Source organism: Peromyscus californicus, unplaced genomic scaffold (assembly GCF_007827085.1).
Source record: "Peromyscus californicus insignis strain IS unplaced genomic scaffold, ASM782708v3 Scaffold_13__1_contigs__length_99412109, whole genome shotgun sequence".
Lineage (NCBI taxonomy): Eukaryota > Metazoa > Chordata > Mammalia > Rodentia > Cricetidae > Peromyscus > Peromyscus californicus.
The window spans coordinates 10,450,446-10,473,383 of NW_026294424.1; the positions used below are offsets into that span (position 1 = coordinate 10,450,446).

Genomic DNA, 22,938 nt, shown 5'->3' on the forward strand with positions numbered 1-22,938 from the left:
ATCTAAGAAGCTGGGAGGGTTATTTACTAAGCGGCGCTGTTTACCGTTTGAGAAAAGCCACGAGGTACAACAAAACCCACTATAAGACTTTATTAAGGGAAGGGAACAGAAGGGGTGTGCACAGGCCTATGGAATGACCGTGCAGGAAAAGGGGGGAGGAACAGGCGAAACCGCTTTTATAGGTCCCCTCCCCCACATGCACATATGGGCTTGCATAGCTATGCAACACATGTGCATAGATTACGTGACCACACTGCACACAGATTACGTGATCACGCAGGGTGATCACACAGTGCACGGATTAGGTAGGATGTAAAGCCCTAGGATGACTAAGCATCTTGTGCGGTCGGGCATGTAGCTGGAGGAGTGGCTAGGAATTCTAACAGGGAGGAAGGGTCGGTCATCTGTCATGCGAAGCCACAGGAGTCTTGAAAGACAGCGTCTGGGGGAGACGAAACACTATGGACAAAGACATAAGGTTAACGGGACAACGGAAATTCCTGTGTGAAAGCGCAGAGCTAGAGTGTGGAAATGAAATTGAGTTGTTCACAGTGAATAAGTGAGGGGGGCATCTCATTGGGAAATGAGTGGGTTTCCCAGGTTCAGGATTAGAGCTAGGCAAGAGAGGTGGCTGAGTCAGGCTGTGACTCAGGAGAAGGGCTAGTCACCCTACCCCACGCAGCACAGGCCAGTGAAACTGGCTGTCCACATGGGCCGGGGGGTGGGATGGGGAGCTGGCTTCCTTTGTGTTGACAGAGTTGAGAGTCAAAGTGGCATTTGGTGGCCGTTTGGTGTGTGTGTGCCTGTGAGCTAAGCAATGGAAACATTTGGGAAATCGATCATTGGAGAGAAAGAAGAGCCACTGTGTACAAGAGCAGCGATGATGGGACAACTGAATGCGTGCTGGGCAAGTACACAGCAGAGTAAACTGTTTAGGGCCCTGGCTCCCACCTGGCACACAGTCCCAAATATTTGTCAGTGTTTTGCCTTCCCTGTGTTTCATTAAGGAAGCATTTCAAGGGAGGACAGTGATTACAAGTTGAGGCAGTCAAAGGGAAACTTCAGAGCACAAATTCCCCTTCCAGAAGTAAAATTATTTACGGACTTACATTCAAGCTACTCATTAAAATAACTTACAATGAAATGTTAGGGGCTGGAGAGATATGGTGTACTGTTCGTGTACAGGACCTGAATTCAGTTCCCAGCCCCCATGTTGGGTGGCTCACAACCACCTGTAACTCCAGGGGAATCTGACGCCCTCTTCTGGACTCCAAGGGCACCTGCCATACACACAATCAGAAATAAACCCTTTGATGGCCAAACACCCTAATTGTCGTGCTAGAAACCTCATCCAACTACTGAGGGATCTGGATGCAGAGATCCATGACTAGGCCCTGGGTGGATCTCTGGGAGTCCAATTAGCGAGAATGAGGAGGGTTTATATGAGCGAGAATTGTTGAGACCAAGGTTGGATAAAGCACAGGGACAAATAGCCAAATGAATGGAAACACATGAACTATGAACCAATGGCTGAGGGGTCCCCAACTGGATCAGGCCCTCTGAATGGATGAGACAGTTGATTGACTTGATCTGTTTGGGAGGCATCCAGGCAGTGGGACCGGGTCCTGTGCTCACTGCATGAGTTGGCTGTTTGAAACCTGGGGCCTATGCAGGTTTGCTTGGCTCGGCCTGGGAGGAGGGGACTAGACCTACCTGGACTGAGTCTACCAGGTTGATCTCAGTCTGTGGGGAAGGCTTTGCCGTGGAGGAGATGGGAATGGGGGGGGGGGGCTGGGGGGAAGGTGAGGGGGACGGGAGGAGGGAGAACAAGGGAATCTGTGGCTGATATGTAGAACTGAATTGTATTGCAAAATAAAAAAAAAGAAATAAACCCTTTTAAGAAATGAATGTTTATTTAAAATAAAAATGTTTTAAAATGGGAATCATTTGATCAATTTCTTAACAAGGTACTGACCTTGGGGCACCTTTGTCAGAGGGGGGAAAAAAAGGCATAGCTGGGCATGGGAGCACACTATTGTGATCCTAGTATCCAGGAAGCTAAGGCAGGAGGATTGCTATGTGTTTGAGTCCAGTCTAGACTGTGTAGTGAGATCCCGTTTCAAATAAATAAATTGACAAATAAACAAAAGTCGTGAGAGACACACTCCTGAGATGGTGAGTGTCTGGGAGGAGGCTTGTCGCCTGATCTTACTCCAGTTGCTATGGCAGATGTTGATCCAGCAGCGTTTCTTCGTGACGGATGTTGATCCAGCAGCATTTCTTCGTGACGGTCCAAGTTGAACAAAAGTCGGCTTTGCAAAGTTCAGTCACTTTTATGAGGCCAGGGAGCCGGGGGATGGGTCGCGGGGTAATTCCATATTCTTTCTTTCAGGCCTGGGGAATCGAACACAGGGCCTTGTGCCTATCGGGGAAGCCTTCTGTCCCTCACCTACATATATCTGCAGCCCAGTGTGATTGTACTTTATATAGCATAAGCACATGGTACAGATTCAGAAGGCTAAGGAAGGTCATAGGAAAAACCAACGTGTCCTCGGGCTCCTAAATCATGCCCTGCCCTGGTAGTCATCCTGCCCATTGTTCTGCACTCTTCTCAAGACATTCAATACATTGAGGGTCACAGATGCTCCTGTGCACTGGCGGTGGCCTATATCCTCCCCTCCCAACATTTCTTAGTATGGAGGTTTTCCTTCATTGAAGAATGCCTTTGTTGGAAAGGTTTCCCATTAGGAAACAGAATTATCTGTCTGACTGTGGACATTTAGGCTGTGTGGGGGGACAGCTTTAGAGTGAGCTCTCATCATCTGTAGCCACGGGCTTGCACAGTCCTCTGGCGCCTGGGCTTCAGACTCCCTTTGTCTTCCCAGCCAGCTCCTTCAGTGATGTCCACAGGCAGTGCAGTGACAGCACCAGAAGCTGGTCCACCTCCCCTGTCTCTCTCTGCGGAGTCAAGAAGGGTGTTTCTGTGGTTGGATGTGAACGATCAGCCTGTGCCTGTTGCCTATTGTTGTGTGGTGGAGTTGAGTTCCGAAATCCTCCACCCCTCCAGGGACTCTCCCTCAGCCCTTTACCTGGCATAGTCCTCCCCATTCCTCAACTCCCGCCCCTTGAGTCCTCTCTCTTGTCGAGGGTTCTGCAGCTCACTGTGACCCACAGGCCCATCTTTCTGGCCCTTGATGTTATACTCCTTTATCTGTCAGGGCTTTGGCTGTACTTAGAATTCATGAGCCAGTCAGTCTCCATTGACATCTCCCCTCATACCTGCTCCGTAGCAGGGCACCTGCACTGGTTCCTTTGAATGGAAGAATGACTGCTATGCATCAGTGTACGTGTGTTTAGAGTGCTTTAGTCAAATCACCCAGAAAGCCATTTCCCCGAGGCTCAAATACAGGGAGCAGTCATGAACTGCTGGGTAACAGGGATGTGAGTTTCTGTCCAGGACGTTCCAGAGCAGTCTCTGTGACCTTGACCTGAAATCTCTCCTGCAATCTTTGTCTTCAATGTCCTTCTCTTGAGCCAGGGGCTAACGTTGAGGTCTCCAAGGCCTCAGGTCTGAAATACCACTCTTAAAGACCCTGAAGGGCTGGACTGGTATATGAGCGCTGGTGGAACACTCGGGTAGTTTTCAGAATTCCACCCCACTCCAAACCATGGAGGGCAAACAAGAAGATCCAAACCATCGCTAGAGGCTGGTTGTTCTGAGTTAGCATCTGCCGTCGGGAGGCAGAGGTGAAGGTGGGCGGGAGGTGGAATCTAGAACTGGTACACAGAAGACTCTCAGAGGCAAGGGGGGTGCTGATCAGTTTACTCTGGGAGGTTTGGGGGAGCTTCCAGGGGGCGTCCCATTTCTGATCGTCCTTAAAGGTTTCTAAGTTTTCCTTGTAGTATAAAAGAATGAAAATTGGGTCAGAGAAAGCTGTCATACTTGATCACGGATAAGAATCTCATCCAAGCTAGAATGTTGACAGTTAAAGACAGCTTGGGTCTGACTTCCCAGCCATACAGAACAGGTTCCTGAGGCCCTGGGCCTCTCTCCTCTTTGGAGGGGCCATTGTGCTTTTGGAGTTGAAGCTGTGATAGTCCTGAGGTGAACTATGGATTTCTTCCCTTGCTGGCTAGGGGCTTCTCCGCGAGGAAGGAGAAACAACCGTGGGCTTTGTGAGGGAGAATCCCACTTTTGTCCCCCCCCCCCCGCCCCCCCTTTGGGGCCTGAAGCCTTCTTGGCCTAACCTGTCTTTCCTTAGTCTCTTAGGCTCGCCTTGAGTCCACTTGAAGGGCCTGGTCGGCTAGGTCTTTGATGCCCCTTGAACAAAAACAAGTGCCCTCCCCCATCTGGCTACCATCTTGCTGTTAGAATTGGACTTCAGCTCCTGTCCTAGTTCATCACAACAGGACAAACATAGTAGGAAACTTGATCCCTCCCCCCCCACCCCCGCCCCCCCTCCACCCACGGTTTGCGCAGAGCTCACAAGCAAAACAAACTTATTTTGAACACTGGGATCCTAGCACGCTGCCCCGACAATCATTAACCTGTGCCTCAGAGCCAGCCCTTCATAAGGCTCTGGCTACAACCAGCCAGCATCGTCCACTGCCTGCCACCACACAACCAGCGAGCAGTGACCACCGCACACGGCCATCTGCCCAGAGAGCTGTGACCACCGTTGTCACTACCACCTGCCCAGAGAGTTGTGAGCACCGAAGCCACAAGTGCCTGCCTACAAGGTCTCGTCCACTGCCGGCTGCGCTGGGGTTGCGATGCCTGAGTTCCTCGCTGTTGTTCCTTGGCGGTTCCTGATCCTCCTAGCCTTCCAAGTTGGCGTGGCCACTGGAGCCCCCCAGCCATGGCGCTGTGCGCCCTGCACTGCTGAGAGCCTGGGCCTCTGTCCACCCGTGCCCGCTTCGTGCCCCGAGATTTCCCGGCCTGCCGGTTGTGGCTGCTGCCCGACATGTGCCTTGCCACTGGGTGCCGCCTGCGGTGTGGCCACGGCTCGCTGCGCCCAGGGACTCAGCTGCCGTGCCCTGCCAGGGGAACCTCGTCCCCTGCATGCCCTCACCCGCGGCCAGGGAGCCTGTGTACCAGAGCCTGCTGCCCCCGCCACGAGAACCTTGTCCAGCTCCGAGCTCGAAGGTACTGCAACCCCTCTCTACCTCTAGATCTCTTGGCTGGGACACACACGTACTGCCTAGGCCACCAGAGGCCTAGCCCGAGCCTATGGTGGGTGGGACAAAGACACTCTAGGCCCACTAAAAGCTTTCAGCTGTGATGGGCAAGCAAATCACCCACTAAGGCCCATCGTTGCTTGGTCTTGTGGTGTGTGTGTGTGTGTGTGTGTGTGTGTGTGTGTGTGTGTGTGTGTGTGTGTGTCGGGGGTGGGGGGCGGGGGTTGTATCCTAGGAAGGGTGGTCCAAGTGCCCAGTGCTTAGTGGAGAGCTGGGAAGAACGTTCACAGACTAGTAGTACTTGGTGTCTCAGTGGGGTGAATGGAGCGATGGAGCTGCCAGGAGGGTGGGGTGCTGGCCCAAGCACATAACGCCTCCCCCGGGGGTCCTGCCCTTGGCAGTTCAGTGGCTCAAGGGTCCAGGAAGGTTTAGGATGGAAGCCCTCCCAGTGCCCCCCAGGGGGTTTGCAATGTCCTTTGTAGCATATATCCTGCCACGCAGTATGTGCTTCTTCCCAGATGTTTACAGAACATAATGTGAAAATTTAGGCCCGAACCTTCGTTTCCATTCATTGCTATAGACAAACAGTGTTTGATGTGTATGTTGCCTGCTAGGAATCTGACAATCAGGTTCTTTCCTGAATTTAAGCACTGGTTTGTTTGTAGTAGGAAGCTTGGGAAATGCCTCTTCCTCTGCTCCAGCCCCCTATCTCCCCATCTGGGCTACATGCACGTCCTGTGTGGGTGTGGAGGAGCTCCGTGGTTCCATACTCTGACGGGAAGCTGTACTGCAAGCATGTGACCCTTTGGAGTAAATGAAATTAGAGCTATCCCGGAGGTCCTCTGAAATGGACACCCGCCTTCTCCCCCCCCCCCCCCCCCCAGCAGCGGGGTGGGACTCCTCCATTGTTTCTCCCCATGAGCCTTTCCAGGCTCTGTCTGCAAGGTGTCTAATGATGTCCTCCTCTGTGAGGGGATGCACAGAGGTGACAGTGTGTGGGAAGGCAGGATTCCCAGGAGAACCAAGGGGTCACTCTAGTGGGCTCAGGCATTGACCCTAGTCCTTGGCTTCTTCAGGGTTATATTCTTGCCCTTCCCTCATCAAATTGTGCATGATGTTCCCTCTGCCCTGGGGCTTCCCTGCCCTGCCTCTTCCTGACATATACTATTTTCTCAGAAAAGAATTAGTATTGCTATTTGGTCATAATTGTTGACAAAAGCCGTTGGTGAAAAATCCGATTTCACCAGGGCCATTCTAAGGAGAAGTAGTGACCGGGCACAGGAACGATCCCTCCAGGGCCTCATGGATTTGTGGTGTTTGCTTTGCAGAGGCAAAGGCTACTGTAGCTCCTGAGGATGAGCTTCCCGAGAGCCCAGAGATGACAGAAGAGCAGCTACTGGAGAGCTTCCACTTGATGGCCCCCTCCAGTGAGGACCGGCCCATCCTGTGGAACGCCATCAGCACCTACAACAGCATCCGGGCCCGAGAGATCGCTAACCTCAAGAAATGGAAGGTGAGACCCTCCCCATAGACCCTTAGGCTTATCTCTAAGTGAAGCTGTTGGTCTAGAGAATTTCTGAAAGGCACTGAGCATACGGAAGCTGAACATAGAGGAACACCTACTCCCATTCCTGCTGTATTTTTGCCACCTTAAAAAATATGACAAAATACACAGAGCATAAAATTGGCCATTTTCAGTCTAAGTTTCTTTGTCCCTAAGTGCATCCAGCAATTGTTGCCACCATCCAGCCCCACAGTTTTTCCAGCCTCCAATTCTCAATCCAGCAAGAACTTCTCTAGTTTAATGGCTGGTTTTAATTTGATCACTTGGGGGCGACAGAGAAGCAAAGTTAGAGATAAATTACAGAGGCCTTTAAAAAAGTACACTCAATGAAGCGAAAGAATTAACATTTTTAGGGACACTTTAGAAATTTCATCTGCAAACTATGGAAAGAATAAGAAATCTCATTCTGATCTCAAACTATCCAGATGAGTGCCTTGCTCCACAATCAACGTGGCATATGTTAATTGTAAGGACAGTTGTTCGAAAATCTAGATATTTCTGATGCTAAATTCCACATACAGAGATTGAGCCCACTGTCATTCCCACTAGAGTGCAGGTGCCCAAATTACTCAGCAGATGGCAGGGGTTTGGAAGCATTGTGTACCATTGGCTAGGTTCTTACCAGGATGTCGCTAATCAGGTCTTAAAAAAAAATGCCACCCAGTGAGGATGTGGATGGTGTTCCCATCCTTTACCCACACAGCTCAAGCCTGAGACCAACTTGTCCCACTTACAGATGGGAAAAAATACCTGGGGACAACATATGTTTGATCTACATCCCTAGATGTCCCAGTCATTGTCTACAATGATAAATCTCTTTTCTTGTATTCGCGCTAATATAAAATGATTCTTCTAGGAGCCCTGCCGACGAGAACTCTATAAAGTGCTAGAGAGGTTATCCGCAGCTCAACAGAAAGCAGGGGATGAAATCTACAAATTTTATCTGCCAAACTGCAACAAGAATGGATTTTATCACAGCAAACAGGTAGGTGGCTTTGCTACTGCTTCTTCTTATATGCTAACTCTGCTCTTCCATATTCAGTAAAGCCTCACGGTTTTTACGTCCAATGATTTCTAGGCACAAGTACACAACATGGATGGCTTTTTCGAGTGAGATCCCTCCCTGCACAGTTGGGAGAAGCTAGTCCTTAGAAAGAGGTGTGGGATGGATGAGGAGCACTTCAGCCAGTAGAGGGGGCTAAGCATGAGTGTGATGAGTGAGGAGCACTTGAGCTAGTAGGGAGGACTACCTTCACTCAGATCAACAGAGTGAAGCCAGTAGGGAGGAGCACCTTCACTCAGATCAACAGAGATGGGTGCTCCAAATGCTGACACTCAGGTTTCAGTTCCTTGCAACTAGAGGAAAGGGACATGGTCAACTTAGGAGACAGACATCCCGCTTTCTCTCTTCCCACAAATAAAAACAAACTCTATAGTAAAATACAGTACGGCTTTGTGCTATGCCCAATAATAAATGGGATCCAGCAAGTCAGGGCTTAATTTTAAGGATCCTTTAGGACTCAGAGAAGTTCAGGTTCTGGGATTACATTCAGAAAACCGGAGGTCTAGGCCCAGCTGAGTGATTGAGGTGGTTAATCAAAGAGGTCTATTGCTGGGCTCCTTTGCCATCAGGGCCATGAAGCAGATAATTGTGAAAACACTGTACCATTGAACAAATGTGTGAGACCATTATCCCATGTGCCACACAGCAAGTGTCTCCATTTTGTCATGACCACGAGAAGGGCGTTGACATTGCTGAGTCTTAGCTAGTAGGTGGCTGTGCAGTGCTCAGCCTCACTCAGGGACAGGGTGGCCACAGCTCCCACCGCCTGCTGCTCCTGACCTTGGTCCTGTCTTTACAGTGTGAGACATCCCTGGATGGAGAAGCGGGGCTCTGCTGGTGTGTCTATCCATGGAGTGGGAAGAAGATCCCTGGGTCTCTGGAGACCAGAGGGGACCCCAACTGCCACCAGTATTTCAATGTACAAAACTGAAGGCTTCCATACATGTTCTCTCACACCAAATATTTAAGTATATAGTATATTTATACTCTGGAGCACACCATTTTATATATGTGTATATGTATATATCCAGGAACTACTTTTTATACTCCACATACTGCTTGATGGTATGTGTTGGTTCGTATTTATTCACTGTAAGTTTATGTTTTTCTACACAGTTACTTGTGCTATATTAATTTATATATCATGAAGCACTTCTCATCACCATATATGTAAATACTACGTCTCAGCTATTCCAGAGTCCATTCTTCTGTTTTGAAAGGGCAGAGTGATACTGCCTGGAACATGCGCAAGTCAGTGTGAGGTAGAGAGTTTTCCAGTGGGTTTAAGGAGGAAAAGTTAGCCAAGACTCTCCTCTCTGCATCCCACAGACCTGTGTCTGATGCCCATTTGCCAGGAAAGTTAAGATGTTGACGATGTAATCAAAGCTAAATGTGGAAACTTGCATCCGGTTTATTTTTAAACGCACATCTGGAATAAATACTCTACCTGCAAGTCCTGTTGTCCCTGTGGAGTCCCAGCCTCATCTTTGTTCCTGCGATCTCTTTACCTTTCACCCACACCTGACTCTGAGTCTGCTTTGGGGATAGACAGCGTGATAGATGGTGCTTTGATCGTGTGGCCCCATTATCAAGCAGCATCAGGCCCCTGTCTGGGTCACACTAGAGATCCCTTTCCCTCTCAGCCCATCTCTTTTTCCCCGGAGTCCTCAGCCTCTCCCCTCCTTAACACTCTTCGACTTATTAATAGGCCCAGGTTTCCTCTAGCTGGAATACAGGTACAGACGAGTAGTCACTGGCTTCTTGTGCTTTTGAGACAGGGTCTTATTGTGTAGCCCAGGCTGGTCTAGAAGTCACAGCAATTCCCCTGCCTTAGGCTTCAAAGTGCCCAGGGCCACCATGTCCAGTTTTGGATTGCTTTTGTTCTCGAGCCTTCTCCCCGTCTCGGAGTCACCATCCACCTTTGCCACAGCTGGTCAGCAGCTCATGCTCCTCTCTCTAGTTTCCAGGCCAAAGCCCCAGTCCCAGCCCCAGCTGTCTTCTCCATCCCTCCATTGTCCATTTCTCAAAACTGACCCAGGTGGCCTGTCAGAAGCCATCTTGCCTGATGCTTGCCCCTCCCCCTGCTGAATGTTCCTGGCCTCTCGCTGCTTCCTATCTTTCCATAGTGTTTCGTGTCAGATTATTCCACTCAGGCTGCCTCCAGCCCTGCCTACTGATGTCTGAAAGGGAAGCTGAGGCTTCTTCACTGCCTCTTCTCCAGGGGACCAGACATCTCCCACTTCCCTATGTGTGAAGGTCACTGGGCACAGCAACCTTTAGGATTGGTGATGGCTAACTCCTAGGGTTGGAGGGCAGCGGAGGAGAAGGCAGAGAGTCAGAGGAGTGTCTAGCTGGGAGGTTGGGAGAAGCAGCAGATGAAGAAAGAGCAAGAGGAAAAGCAGGCGGGCATGAGTCCTTGAAGGGCTTAGAACATTTAAAGAGGACTTGCTCAAGTATTGCCTCTTGTGGCAAGTATTATTACCTTGCCACAGAGCCAGAGCCAGTAGGGTCCACACATCTGTCTATGACCTATCTTCTGTTGGTATTTAACTATCTGTCATCTGTCTCTCTAGCTCTTTATCTTTTATATGGCAAATGAACTCAGGGCCTCATACTTACAAGGCAAGTGTTCTGCCTCCAAGCCATCTCCTTAGCTCTACCAATTTATCACTTAACAACCATCTCTCTATATAGTACCCAGCACTTACTTACTCTTCAACCATCTATTTGTCTGACTTTGAATTCCATCTGTCAATCAATCCATCCATCATCTATCCACTCACCTACCTGTCAATGGAGATTCACTGTGAAGAATTGGTTCATGTGCTAGGGAAGGCTGAGAAGTCCCAACATCTACCCCAGGGAAGCTGGTACTGTGATCAGTCTGAGGCTGAAGACCTGAACACTGGTGACTTGGTGATGTAATTTCCACTTTAAGGGTCAGAGAAGATAAATGCCAGGTAGGAAGGAAGAATTCTCCCCCTTTTGTTTTATTCAGACTCTGAGCAGATGGCACAATGTGCAGCTAATGTGGGTGGTGTTGGTGGTGGGTGTCGGGGAGTCAGTGTGTACATCTCATCAGGAGACACTCACAGATATACCTGAAATGATGTTAACTTTGTACACATCGTGGCCTGGTCAAGTTGATATGAGGAAATGACCATCACAAGCATGGACAGGTGAAAGGTCAGAGGTGAAGGGGTGAGGGCAAGGAAGGGTGTGTGAACTGGTAGGTCCAGGGAGGTTAGCCCAGTGGATTTATGAAGAAGCATCACCATGTGGCTCACACCTCTGCCATGGCACCAAAGGGCCTGCTAAGTTTCTGTCCTGGATTCCTAGAGGCTCAAACACGAGGGTGATGCACTCTGGATCTGGCTTCAGGGCACGTGGTGGCCATTGTATGCTGCCCCTCCCAAGTGAGTTCAGTGTGCATTGTTGAAGTGTCAGTCAGCACAGCACTCCAAGGGTACTGCCCTCTGATTTTTCTTGGTTCCCACCCTGTGGTCATACTGTACATCCCCAGAGCTCCAAACACTCATAGAACCAATTTTTTTGTTTGTTTGTTGTGTCCAACTCTGTGATCACTTAGGATGTCTGTTGGATGACTTTAAACATGACTCTAAGCAGGCAATTACTGAATGTGGTTTGATGCCATGGTCCCAGGATGTACTTGACGTTATTTTGGCAAGGGACAGTTGTGCCAAAGCCAGAGAGGGACTGAGGTACCAGGAGACCTCCCAGCATCCTTTGGGGGTTCTCCTCTTTTTCTGGATTAGGTTCACTTCCCTTCTCCAAGCACCCAGTAGCAGAAAGGCTAGTGACTTGTAGGATGTGCCCATCTTACCGTTCACATCATGTACCTGGGGAAGCTGCTCTGAAGACCTGAGGCCCAAACTGGAGAGGCAAGGACCAGACTGTCATGGAGACAGCCTACTTTAACTGTCTAGATCATAATAACCACCCACACAACCTACTGGACCCAGATATTCCTCTGTATGTGGCCTGATGCTGCGTGGATGTCAGAGGCCACAGCAGCTGTCCCACTGAGATTCTTTTGTTGGAGATGGACTCAGCTATATCTAGAAATGTCCATGACATCTTCTACTATGTCTAGAAGATTCTTCCCTCACGGAGTAATCTCGCCAGTGACTCAAGACCCAGATGCAAACAAAAGGAGCCGGGCATTTTTTTTTAAATGATAAAAACTTTATTTACTATTTATAAATACATTGCAAGACAAACTTTTCAAAAATACATTTTTCCCCCAAAAACTTAATTAAAAAAATAAAGGAAAGCTGATAGGCAGGCAGAATGTCTTGAGATTCCTTTGAGCTCTCAAGACAAGCTCTGTACAGCGCATGTCCACCCCGTGGGATGCAGTGCGGTCTCCTCGCACCCTCTGTTGCCAGACCCCCTTGGCCTTGGCCTTGGGGAGAGCAGCCCCGCCTCCAGACACGGGCTCCTGTCCTGGGGCGTTCCCGGGGTTACATCACCTAGCATCTCTAACGTTTTACCTAAGATTATCTAGTACAGATTCTATTATATTTGGGCTATGTCGTATACACTGTTAACAATTACGAATGTATTTTATCTGCATATATGCGTGAATTATAAAGAAAGTCTGAGAAGGACCTTAAGATCAACAACGGGTGATTCTCTAGGTGGTCTTGCCAGGCTCTCCAACAAGCCGTTCCTCTTTCCTGTTTAGATAGGAAGGAGGGGGAAGATAAAAATAAACCTTTTTTTTCTTAAAAAAAAAAAAAAAAGCTTGTCGTGCCTCCCCTCCCCCCTCCCCTCATAATAAATTTTATTTTGAGAAGTTGGACAAGAAAACACTGTTGTTTTTTGAAATCATCTGAAGAACTAACTGTACCATTATTTGTGACATGTCTGAACTTGGAAGCTGACGCTCACTGCTCCTCCCACCTGGGGACCATCTGCTGACAACGGAGGGTCCTCGTCCTTGTTTTTTTATGGGCTCCCAGAGTGCCTTAGAACATTCCTGGTCAGTTTTAATCAGAGAGATTTCACCTATCCTCTCCCACAGTTCCCAAGTAGATCAGGTCACTTGCAGATAATGGGCCAGGCCCTTGGTTCAGAGATGACACCCTAAGGACCATGAGCCTCAGGAGTATGTGTCCAGATGTCCTGGTGACTTGGTTAGGGATTTCCCCATTCTCCATAGTGCCTGCACTCATTTACAGGGAATGGAAAGAGGATTTTTCTGTATCGGCAACAGAACCTCTCAAGTCAGGAAGGCAGAGGGCCAGCAGCATTGAAGCCCCGTGTTGGGGGGGTGGGTTAGCGGGGAGAGGGCATCCGTGGCCTGGAGTACATGAGTGTTTTCATAGGAAGCAACAGGAAAATTCAAACTGCTTTTTTGTTGACTACCGGAGAGTAGAAGGATGATCAAGTTTACTATTTAAACAACCAGAGGCATTTCAAAAACCTGTCTAAACTTTGGTTTTTTTGTTTTTAATCAGTTCACCACAAAAAAGAAATATAAGTCAAGGTTGTAGCCAGCTGCTGATCATGTTGTTGGCAGTCTTTTGTGCAAAATAAGGCGTATTTGAGCTCCAGATCAACTAAAAAAAAAAAAAAAAAAGAATAAGACATACATTGAAATAACTACCTCCAAAATCCAAAGGACTCAGCCTTTCACTCAGCCCCCAAGCACTCAGTGTGACACTGTGAGAAAGGGGCGGGGCCTTAGTCTATTCTTTCTCAACCAATCAAAGAACACTGTAAGATACTTTCTTTGTTAAAAAGTGTTACCCCCAAATTAGAATTATTTTTCCAACTTATAAGAAAAAATTTTAACTAAAACTGAATATTTTTCTGTCTATTAATATTGTCTTGAGAAAGCATAGCATATTTAATCTTTCTCATAATTGCTTCATTCCCCCATGAAGGCAAACCACTGAATTTCTGTAGATTAGAGTTTTACTTGAAAAAAAAAAAAGAGTATCTTCAGTGTTTGTATATGAAAGAGTGTGGGCCTGTGGTGGTGCATGCTTTTGATCCTAGCACTGGGGAGGCAGAGGAAGATGGATCTCTGTGAGTCCAAGGCCAGCCTGATCTAGAAAGTGAGTTCCAAGACAGCCAGGGCTACACAGAGAAATACTGTCTTGAAAAGCCAAAAAAAAAAAAAAAAAAAGAAAAAAAAAAGAAAAGAAAAAGAAAGTGTATATTTTAAGTCATTTAGAATAGGTATCTTTGAAGCCACACCGACCCTGGCCTTGAGTGTGTGGTTGGGTAGGGACCTCCTTCTCCCTGAACAGTCCCCTTTATCTTCCTCTCTTTGGGGCCCGGCTGCAGCTCCTGGGCCAATAAGCCCAGGATGAGGGGTGGATGGACATCTGGTGGCCATAGCTGCCCCGAGCAATTCTCCGGATTCTCAACCACTTTCAGAGGGAGCTGCCCCGGGACCTAAACCCTTGGCTTACGTGGCACAGCGGGCAGCATCTACTGGCTCTGCACGCTGAGGCAGTGCACGTCATCTCTGCCCTTGGTGTCATAGCCAGGCAAGGGCTGTCCGTACTTGTCCACGCACCAGCAGAAGCCACGTTTTCTGCCTTTGGATGGGCGGCACTGGGGGAGGGGGAGACAGGACATGAATACCACACGCATGGGTAACACACGCATGGGTAACACACGCATCGGTACCCCACGCATCGGCTAGTTTTACGTCAACTCGACACAAGCTACCGTCATCTGGGAAGAGGGAACCTCAGCTGAGAAAATGTCCCCACCAGAGCTATAAGAGAGCAGGCTGGGCAACCCTTTGGGGAGCAAGCTAGTAAGCAGCACTCGTCCACGGCCTTTGCTACAGTTCCTGCCATGACTTTCTTCAGGGATGGACCGTGATATGAAGGTGTAAGTGAAATAAACCCTTTCCTCCACCAACTGTTCTTAGTCATGATGCTTTTCACAGCAATAAAAACCCTAACCGGGACACTGTGTTTAAGCTGGTAACCCAAGTGCTTACCCAGTGTTCAGCTGGCCTGAGGTAAAATTATGATGGTCATGACTCCTAAAGAGCCACCCATGTGTAGGTGGGGGTGTACATCCATGCATGCCTATGTGTGCTCTAACCTCTCTGGGGAAGCTGGAGGGGCGGCTGAGCTTTCTTTGCCTTGTGGCTGTCAGGCTGGATCTCTCAGACCTCACGTCCAGCCTCATCTCTGGTCTCGCCTTAGTGGAAGTGTGCTGAGCTAGGCAATGGATAGCGTAGAGGCTCAGGATCCCTGATGCAGACTACCGTATAAACACTGGAATGTGAACATGCTGTGGTGAGCATTGTTCACTGCTGTCTCCTAGAGTCATGTGAACTACCTAGTTAGAAAGCTACCTAAAATATCGCCACTAGGTGATGCATACGTGTATCAGAAGGGGGCCACACCAGTTGAGGCTCCTGCAAACTGAGGCTGATTCCCCACTGGGCCAATGGAGAAAGGAGGGAGAGAACATCCTGGGGACCCCACTCACCTGCTTCTTCTTATAGAACCCCTTCTTGTCACAGTTTGGGATGTGGACACCTCTGGGACTCAACACATTGAGGAACTTCAGATGATTCAGGGTGTCTTCCATTTCTCTGCGGCAGGGACCCTGAGGACACAATTATTGTTTTGACAATCTTCTAGTGGCCACCGGACCATCCCAGAAGGAACCTGTGACACGCCTCTCTGGGACATTCTGCTCGGGTCAGCGAGAAGGTCCCGGGAGGACGCTAACCATCACTCCGTGTCTTCTGCTCTCTCAAGAGTACGACTAAGTTTGTGGAAAGTGATCTAAGAAGAGGCCAGTAGGCTTCGGGAAGTCCACCGAATAAAATCAAGCCGTCTTATGGGAAGTCTGTTCTTTAACTGCGGGGGCCCACCACACACTTTACTAGTACACTTCAGCTTGAACTTTCCAAGAGTCTCTGACATAGGAGGTAGGGCCTGGAAGAGAGAAGCTGCCCATTCATCAGCTAGGACCTCTGGGACTTGCTACATGAAGACTGTCTTGGGGTGTTTCTTTCGAGTGCCCCCCTCCCCAATAAGAGGAAAAGGTCTCACATATTCTGTCTCCCGCTTAGACTCAGAGGAGAAGTTCTGGGTGTCTGTGCTCTGTGACTCATAGTCAACTTTGTAACGCTGGCTGTCCCTGGCATGGCCTTTTTTGATGACATCCATCTTCGCATGGAGTGGATGGAACTTGGAATCAGTCACTCGGTGTGTGCTGGGGACAGCCTGACTTTCCACACTCCCAGCACTGTGGTCCTCCTCAGATTCACTGATGTTTCCTGGAAAAGAACATGGAGATAAGGAAATGATCATTATTGGCAACGGAATAATAATCTTTTCAGAACCAGGTCACACCTAAAAGGCAAAGTCATTCAACAATTCTTAATAAGTTAAGAAAAAGGCAACTGGATAAAGCATTCTAGAATACTACCCGTTGTACCCCGACTGCTTTACTTCAGGAAATCATCGGTTAGAAAGTTACTCTGCCATGTGGTTTTACTATACAGTGCCAAGTGAAGGCAGTGGATGCTTAGGAAGACCTTCAACAGATGAGAAAGCAGCCAGCTCCACCTGTTACCAGCAGGGGGCAGTCATGCACCATAGAATGCTGCTATGGAGCTGATCAGAAAACTCACAAGAGATTCCAAATGTCATCCTCTCAGCCCTGGGCACAGCTGTTGGGAGTGGGACAATGTGAAAAAAAAAAAAAATCCCCACCCAGTGGCAGCATCACACTGGCCTGGGATTCCGATATTCAAAACTCAGGTTTGCTGTGAGCTCTGGTTTCATGTGAAGTATCTCACTTCAGGGACCTGCAGAATCTTGTGGGCATGTGAGAGAAGTTTATTTCTGAGGTGCCTGTATATCTTTCAGTTTCAAGGTCCACACAGACTTTGTGTATTGGGTGGGAGGGGCACTTTCTTGGGCAAACCTTTCCCATTGCCCTCAGCAGTGAGCACACAGAATGCAGATAGCACCAATGTACTGCCCACAGCTTAGACCACTAGGTGCCAAGGTGCATTTACTACCTTGGAGAGGGGGGAGGGGAGCTAAAAAGAAAACTCCTTTTGGGAGGGGCCTCTCATAATCCAAGGTGCTAAGGGGAGGGTCCTAACTGATACCGATGCTGGAAGGCTAATAGATTAATTGGGATCTTATGTATGTGACTAGATTTGTGGCTAGACAGGAAGCCAGACTTCGCCACTCCAACTTGTAGTAAGAGCCCCATGGGGATCCAAAGCCAGATGATCAACCCCCAATGATGTCCAGCTCTGAACTCCAAAGCTTCAGGTTCAACCTTCAGGTCTTGGCTACAGAATTCCTTTGCTCTCATGAATTAATAGCCCTCCTAGCAGGAAGGTCCAGTTGGCTCTCCAATCTAGTTCCGAACTTACTCTGTCTGGGTGCAAGGTGTGGGGCTCCAGCTGGCCTCTTTTTTTTTTGCCTCTCAGGAAATGCCAGGCTGGGGCATCCTGCCCATGAGGAAGACAGGAGTCTCTGGCTCTAGGCCAGGAGAAGCAAATGCTTCACTCTCTGGAAATTGCCAGAGGGCTGCAGAGTCCACTGTTTAGAGCAACGGCCCCTCAGGACCCAGGGAGACCCTCTTGCCCACGGGCCTCAGTTTCTCACCTACCAAATAGCTCCCAGAGTCCATCTGCAAAGCTCTCAATGAATTCTGTGCCTTCTCAAGCACAAATTCCCAGGATCTAGACCAGCACCTGGCAGAGACTTGGTTTCAATTTGCTTTAATCTTAGTGGTTTTTCTTTTTGGAAGTATAGGGACAGAGGAAATGCTAATATGTAAATAAAAGTATTTGTCTTCCAAGAAGCTGAAGTAATTTCTTAAACTCCCTTTGTTTGTTTGTTAACCTTAGACCGCTGATTAGGGGAGAATATGGTTCAACTTAAAAAGGTAATTGTGGCCGGGCGGTGGTGGCGCACGCCTTTAATCCCAGCACTCGGGAGGCAGAGCCAGGCAGATCTCTGTGAGTTCGAGGCCAGCCTGGGCTACCAAGTGAGTCCCAGGAAAGGCGCAAAACTACACAGAGAAACCCTGTCTCGAAAAACCAAAAAAAAAAAAAAAAAAAAAAAAGGTAATTGTGAATTGTGTCACAGAACTATTATTCCCTCCCCTACCCCCATGGATATTAGAAGCCACTGAACTATTTTACAACTAAAGCTCACATCAATTTATACTATAGCGCTTCGATGGCGCTTACTAACAGTGGTCGTTAAGCCTAACTCAAAATGGCAATGTTGGTATTTCTTAGGATCGCTTCTGGGATACCACTGAATGCACTCGAAGTCAAAGACACACAAGGCAAACAGCCTAATTTTGCTTTTGACTTGAGTCAGCGAAACAACTGGAGTCTTGCTTTGCCAGGAATCCGGTGCTTCTCAGGGATGAATAAACCAGGACCTGCCTGTACCTGGGAGTGTAGCTCTGCAGCCACAGAAATCATAAAGGGACCGTTGGTCCAGCTAGCCGTGGTCCCAGGGGCTTGCTCCGCACCATCTGCCTGCCTGATGTGGGGAGACCCGAGAATTCTAGCCTTTGTCTGTGCTGGGCAAGGACTTGAGTCACATAACTAAGCTGAGACTGGCTAAGAATGCTGGACATTTCGAACAACAGCTGCCAAATCCATTTAAGTCTTTCTTTCTTTCTTTCTTTCTTTCTTTCTTTCTTTCTTTCTTTCTTTCTTTCTTTCTTTCTTTCTTTCTTTCTTTCTTTCTTTCTTTCTTTCTTTTCTTTCTTTCTTTCTTTCTTTCTTTTTCTTTCTTTCTTTCTTTCTTTCTTTCTTTCTTTCTTTCTTTCTTTCTTTCTTTCTTTCTTTCTTTCTTTCTTTCTTTCTTTCTTTCTTTCTTTCTTTCTTTCTTTCTTTCTTTCTTTCTTTCTTTCTTTCTTTCTTTCTTTCTTTCTTTCTTTTTCTTCCTAAGGGAACAACGCAATGTCCCTAGAATGGCCGCCTGCTTGATAGGACCAGCCCCAGGAAGGGTAACTGCCAAGCGTTTGCGATTTTCCTTTCAGGGGCTGCTTCCGCTGCACCCCACTCATTCCGCACCGGATTATGAAGGGGGAACATTCCTGGGTAGCATTTCTAGTCTCTGCTTCAGCAGGGAAAACGCCTGGATCTGCACTGCCTGCACCCCACGTACCTGGGACATGATCCCCGAACCCCTCAGGCGCCGCAGGGCGTGGGATAGTGCCTACTGGGACAAACGGGGCTCAAACCCTATTGTAGCTCCTGGTGATGTTGAGGAGTTCTGAAGTTTTTGAACTTTAGATTACACAACCTTAAAGACACCAGGACTCTGATTCCATCTTGTTAGTTTTTGGATAAACGGGGACACAATACTGCTTTGCCCAGCAGCCCGTGCAAAAACGTTAGTATTTTTCAAGACAAGTGCCAACCAACAAACCTTCCTGGTCCTGACCCGATCCCGGATTCCCATGCTCATGCTTCCCTGGGATAGACAGACGCCTTCCCAATTGTGGAGAATGGAAACTCAGGTCCACAGTTGGGCTACAGAGCCCAAACCCAGGCATCTGCGCTCAGCGAGACTCTCCAATGACCAGGATCCATCCTCTGGCAGTCTACCTTGGTATCCTTTTGTCTTGCCACGGAAATTCACCGGTTTTCCTGGACAGCATTTTGCAACTTACAAGAAAGCTGCACTTTGAGAAGCAAGCAAGTGGAGCGATGGCCGCGGGGACCCCTTCGCCTCCCAGGGCCCGTCTCGCCACTAACACCTTCTGGATGAGCCACGCCAAGCCTCTGAAGCCACAGGCTCTGCCTGCCCGCCACCCGCGCCAGGTCCCAGGGAGTGCGCTCGGCGCACGTGGTGCGAACTGCTTACCTGGAGCGGGTTGGGAGGGCAGGTAGGCGTTCAGGCTGCCGGCGGCGCTGGCGTTGGCGCAGAACCCGCGCCCGCTCAGCAGCGCCTTCAGCGGGTACTGCTCCCCGGGCCGTGGCTGGCAGCGGAGGTTGTTGCCGCAGCGCTCGGTGTAGACGCCGCACGCGTCGCCTTCGCGCAGCGCGCAAGTCAAGCAGCAGCCGCAGCCCGGTTCTCGCACCAGCTCCGTGCACGCGGGCGCGGTGGGCGGAGGCGCGCACTGGGCCAGCGCGCGCGCGTCGCACGGTTCGCAGCGCACTACGGGGCCCGCGCCCACCGCGCCCGCGCCGGCTCGCGCCCCCGGCGGCCCGCGGAGCAGAGTGAGTGCGGTGAGCGCAGCCGCCCAGAGCGCGGGGTGCGCGGGATGCATGGCGCCGGGCGGAGAGACTGCGGCTCGGCGGACCGGAGCGGAGTGGAGCGGAGCACGCGGGACGAGGCTGCGGGATGTGCGGAGCGAGCAGCAGGTCCTCAGCGTCCAGCAGCCGCGCTAGCTCGCATCTGGGCAGCCCCGGCGCGCAGGCCGATATATAGAAGCTGGGGTAGCGGAGGACACGCCCCGGAACGGCGCGGGTGGGGGGTGGGCCGGCGCAGGCTCGGCTCCAGGGCCCGCGCCTCCCCGGGAAGCGGGACCAAGGACGGGGGCGCGCTGCGCGCGTCTTCACTGGGCACCTGCTCCCATGTACGCACGCCCTGCACTCTCGGGCCTCCCCTTCTTTCCCGGGAACCGTGGGCGCTTCCGGCCACCTTGCTGTCTCTTGCGTCCCAGTCACTTGAGGGCCTCTGATTCCCCCTAATGAAATGACTCCCAACCAACTTGGCGCCCAGGACCCTGCAGCCTCTCCCCCTGGATGCCGCGTTTAGGTGGCCCTCCTGCACTGATTTATGTCTGGAAAGCTGGCGGGCTCATTCAACTCCTGTGTACTTCGCAAAGTTTCTGCAATTGAGTGCCTCATGTAGAGCATGTTGCATTTCCCAGCGAGAACGTGCGGATCATATTTAAATCTGCACCGTTGGTCACTGGAGCCTCCAGAGTCTCGCACTGAACAATCGAACGTGACAGTCGTGGGTTCTAAAGATTTGCCTTTCAAAGCGGGGTCGTGACTCAAATACTCTCTTACTTCGCCACACTTCCCCAGTTAGCCGATATGAGCAGTGAGAGCGTCCTTAGGGGAAGGGTTTTTTTTTTTTTTTTTTTTTTTTTTTTTTTTTTTTTTTTTTTTTAAAGAAATGAAGTTCCAACAGTTCTTATTTGGGGATTCTTTTAAGTTAGCGGTTACATCTTCATAGACACTGAAGCGGGTGCCGCTGAACCACGATTAATAGCCAAGCAGCCCCTAAAACGAATAATTTTCACAACCATTTTTGAAGTCATCGTTGCACGCCTGTACTAAATTCTCTCTGATACGCCCCAGTGCAGACTGGAGTTACTGCTAGCCCGCCGCACTCAGAACACCGCGAAGAGTTGAAACCCCAGTGCAATAGCTCTCTCTTGAGTTCGCAGCTATCTACTTTCTCTTGTGTGGGCCTCTCCAAAGTATAAGCGCTCCTTCCGTAGGTGACCAACAGAGGACGCTGGTGGTCCAGGATTGAATTGACAAACTTCACGGCTCTTTTTCCCCTCTCCCCTTTTCTTTTTTAATAGTTTGTGGATGAGTGGTGGGAACTTGTGAGAGACCGATGTGCAAGGAGACTTTCCTGATGCCCTTGAATAGAGTGTTTCCAACAGGGGCTGCAGAAGTTGTCTTTGGGGAGACCTTATGCAATTTTATGTAGGAAGCAAACTAAGACGACTTCCCCATATGTCCTTCCGTCCATCATGCAGTTTCTGGTGAAGATGACATTCATCCACCCATGTGTCTTTGTGTCTCTCTCCCTGTATTTGTGGCTCTCTTTACATCTGTTTATAGTCCTTTAAAAATGATTTGTTTTAATTTTAGTTAAATTTAGTTCTCCCGTGTTATTAAATAACAATGCTAAAATTTGGGCTTTTACAAAGGGGGGAGGAATCAAAGATCAGAAAAGTGAGTCTTGGGTTCCGTGGTAGCCGGCCAAGGCGCAGCATCCCAATTTTCGCATTATTTCTTCCCCAAAGTGCTCAGATTGTGCTAGACTTAACATTGTCTAACCCCAAACTACCCTAATTGTCCCTCTTTTCTCTCCCGTGTATTAACACCCAAGAATAGAGCCTCTGATTTCATTGGAAAATTGAAAAAAAATCCCCCAGGGTTACACTTGTTCTTTAAATAACCACAGAGACCTTGACTCCAAAATTAGAACAAGGTTCAGTATCAAAAATGATTCTAGATATGGCAGGCCTCCCCTCTGTTTGGTACAATGTTACACACAGAACCAGTCTGGTCAGTGGTCAGTGTAGCACTTTTACCCAGCCTTATCATCAGGCTAGGAGGCAGGGGACGTCTAGAAGGAATGGCTTCTTGGAAAAGATAAAAAGTCTTTAGTTTGGTTCTCTTCACAAGGAAAGAACCTTGCTTGCCCTTTGAGAAATGGGCGCTTGTTCCAAGTGGGACTCCTAGGGGGCGCCAAAGCTCCAGGTCTCTGCCTGAATTTACAGGCATGGCGGAGTTTACACAGGATGCGTTCCTGAAAGTGTTTTATGTCGACTGTCATCAGCTTTATCACGAAATCTTGCACCAGCCAAGAACATCAGTGGCACTGGCATGAGGAGAATTTTGCTTTAATATTTAGCTGTTTTCTTTTGACAAGACTTCAGGGTACCTCCTGCCCTGAAAGTAATTATTGCAGGAAGGATTTAGATGTGAAAAAAAATGTGATTTTGTGACATGTTAGTTAATTATGTCAGACTTTAAAACTGGTGTCGGTGGCTATGAATAAGGTGTGCAGTGGGGAAGGTGTGTGTTCTTCCCTAATGAAGGTGCTTGGCATTCAATTGTGAATAATGACAATGGGCAGGCATCTGACCAATCTCCAAACAGAGCCCCCTGCCCACTGACCTGATTATAATTGGATTCCAAGCTGCCAGCTGCATATTTTACCTGATTGACACAAACTCCTCATTGGAGCCCTTCGTGCACAAAAGTTGGACACCTTTGTGCATGACGTTTCCACTTCTGCTCAGGACTGGGCCAAGTGCCTTGGGGTTTCTATTGCTGTGAAGAGACATCTCCACCATGGCAGCTCTTATAAGGAAAACATTTGATTGAGGTGGCGGCTGACAGTTCAGAGGTTCAGTCCATGGTCATCATGGCGGG

The 22,938-nt window shown here is 49.2% G+C and overlaps 2 protein-coding genes across 3 annotated transcripts; one reads left to right on the forward strand and one right to left on the reverse strand.

The window, feature by feature from the left end:
- Positions 1 to 4,687: 4,687 nt before the first annotated feature.
- On the forward strand, positions 4,688 to 9,139 carry Igfbp1 (insulin like growth factor binding protein 1). Of its 2 annotated transcripts, none has more exons than XM_052735874.1 (4): positions 4,688 to 5,146; positions 6,507 to 6,691; positions 7,599 to 7,727; positions 8,605 to 9,139. In XM_052735874.1, the coding sequence occupies exons 1-4, from the start codon at positions 4,774 to 4,776 to the stop codon at positions 8,734 to 8,736; spliced, it is 819 nt and encodes a 272-aa protein (XP_052591834.1). In that variant the 5' UTR covers positions 4,688 to 4,773; the 3' UTR covers positions 8,737 to 9,139. The 2 variants fall into 2 exon arrangements, with proteins under 2 accessions (XP_052591834.1, XP_052591835.1); XM_052735875.1 differs by having other exon boundaries at positions 4,688 to 5,131; positions 6,525 to 6,691.
- A 4,116-nt stretch (positions 9,140 to 13,255) lies between these two features.
- Positions 13,256 to 20,876, reverse strand: Igfbp3 (insulin like growth factor binding protein 3). Its single transcript, XM_052734486.1, has 5 exons — positions 19,673 to 20,876; positions 15,866 to 16,092; positions 15,294 to 15,413; positions 14,252 to 14,396; positions 13,256 to 13,390 (listed from the first exon to the last, which is right to left on the reverse strand). Exons 1-4 carry the CDS (start codon positions 20,076 to 20,078, stop codon positions 14,271 to 14,273), a joined length of 879 nt encoding a protein of 292 aa, XP_052590446.1. The 5' UTR covers positions 20,079 to 20,876; the 3' UTR covers positions 13,256 to 13,390; positions 14,252 to 14,270.
- Positions 20,877 to 22,938: the final 2,062 nt, after the last annotated feature.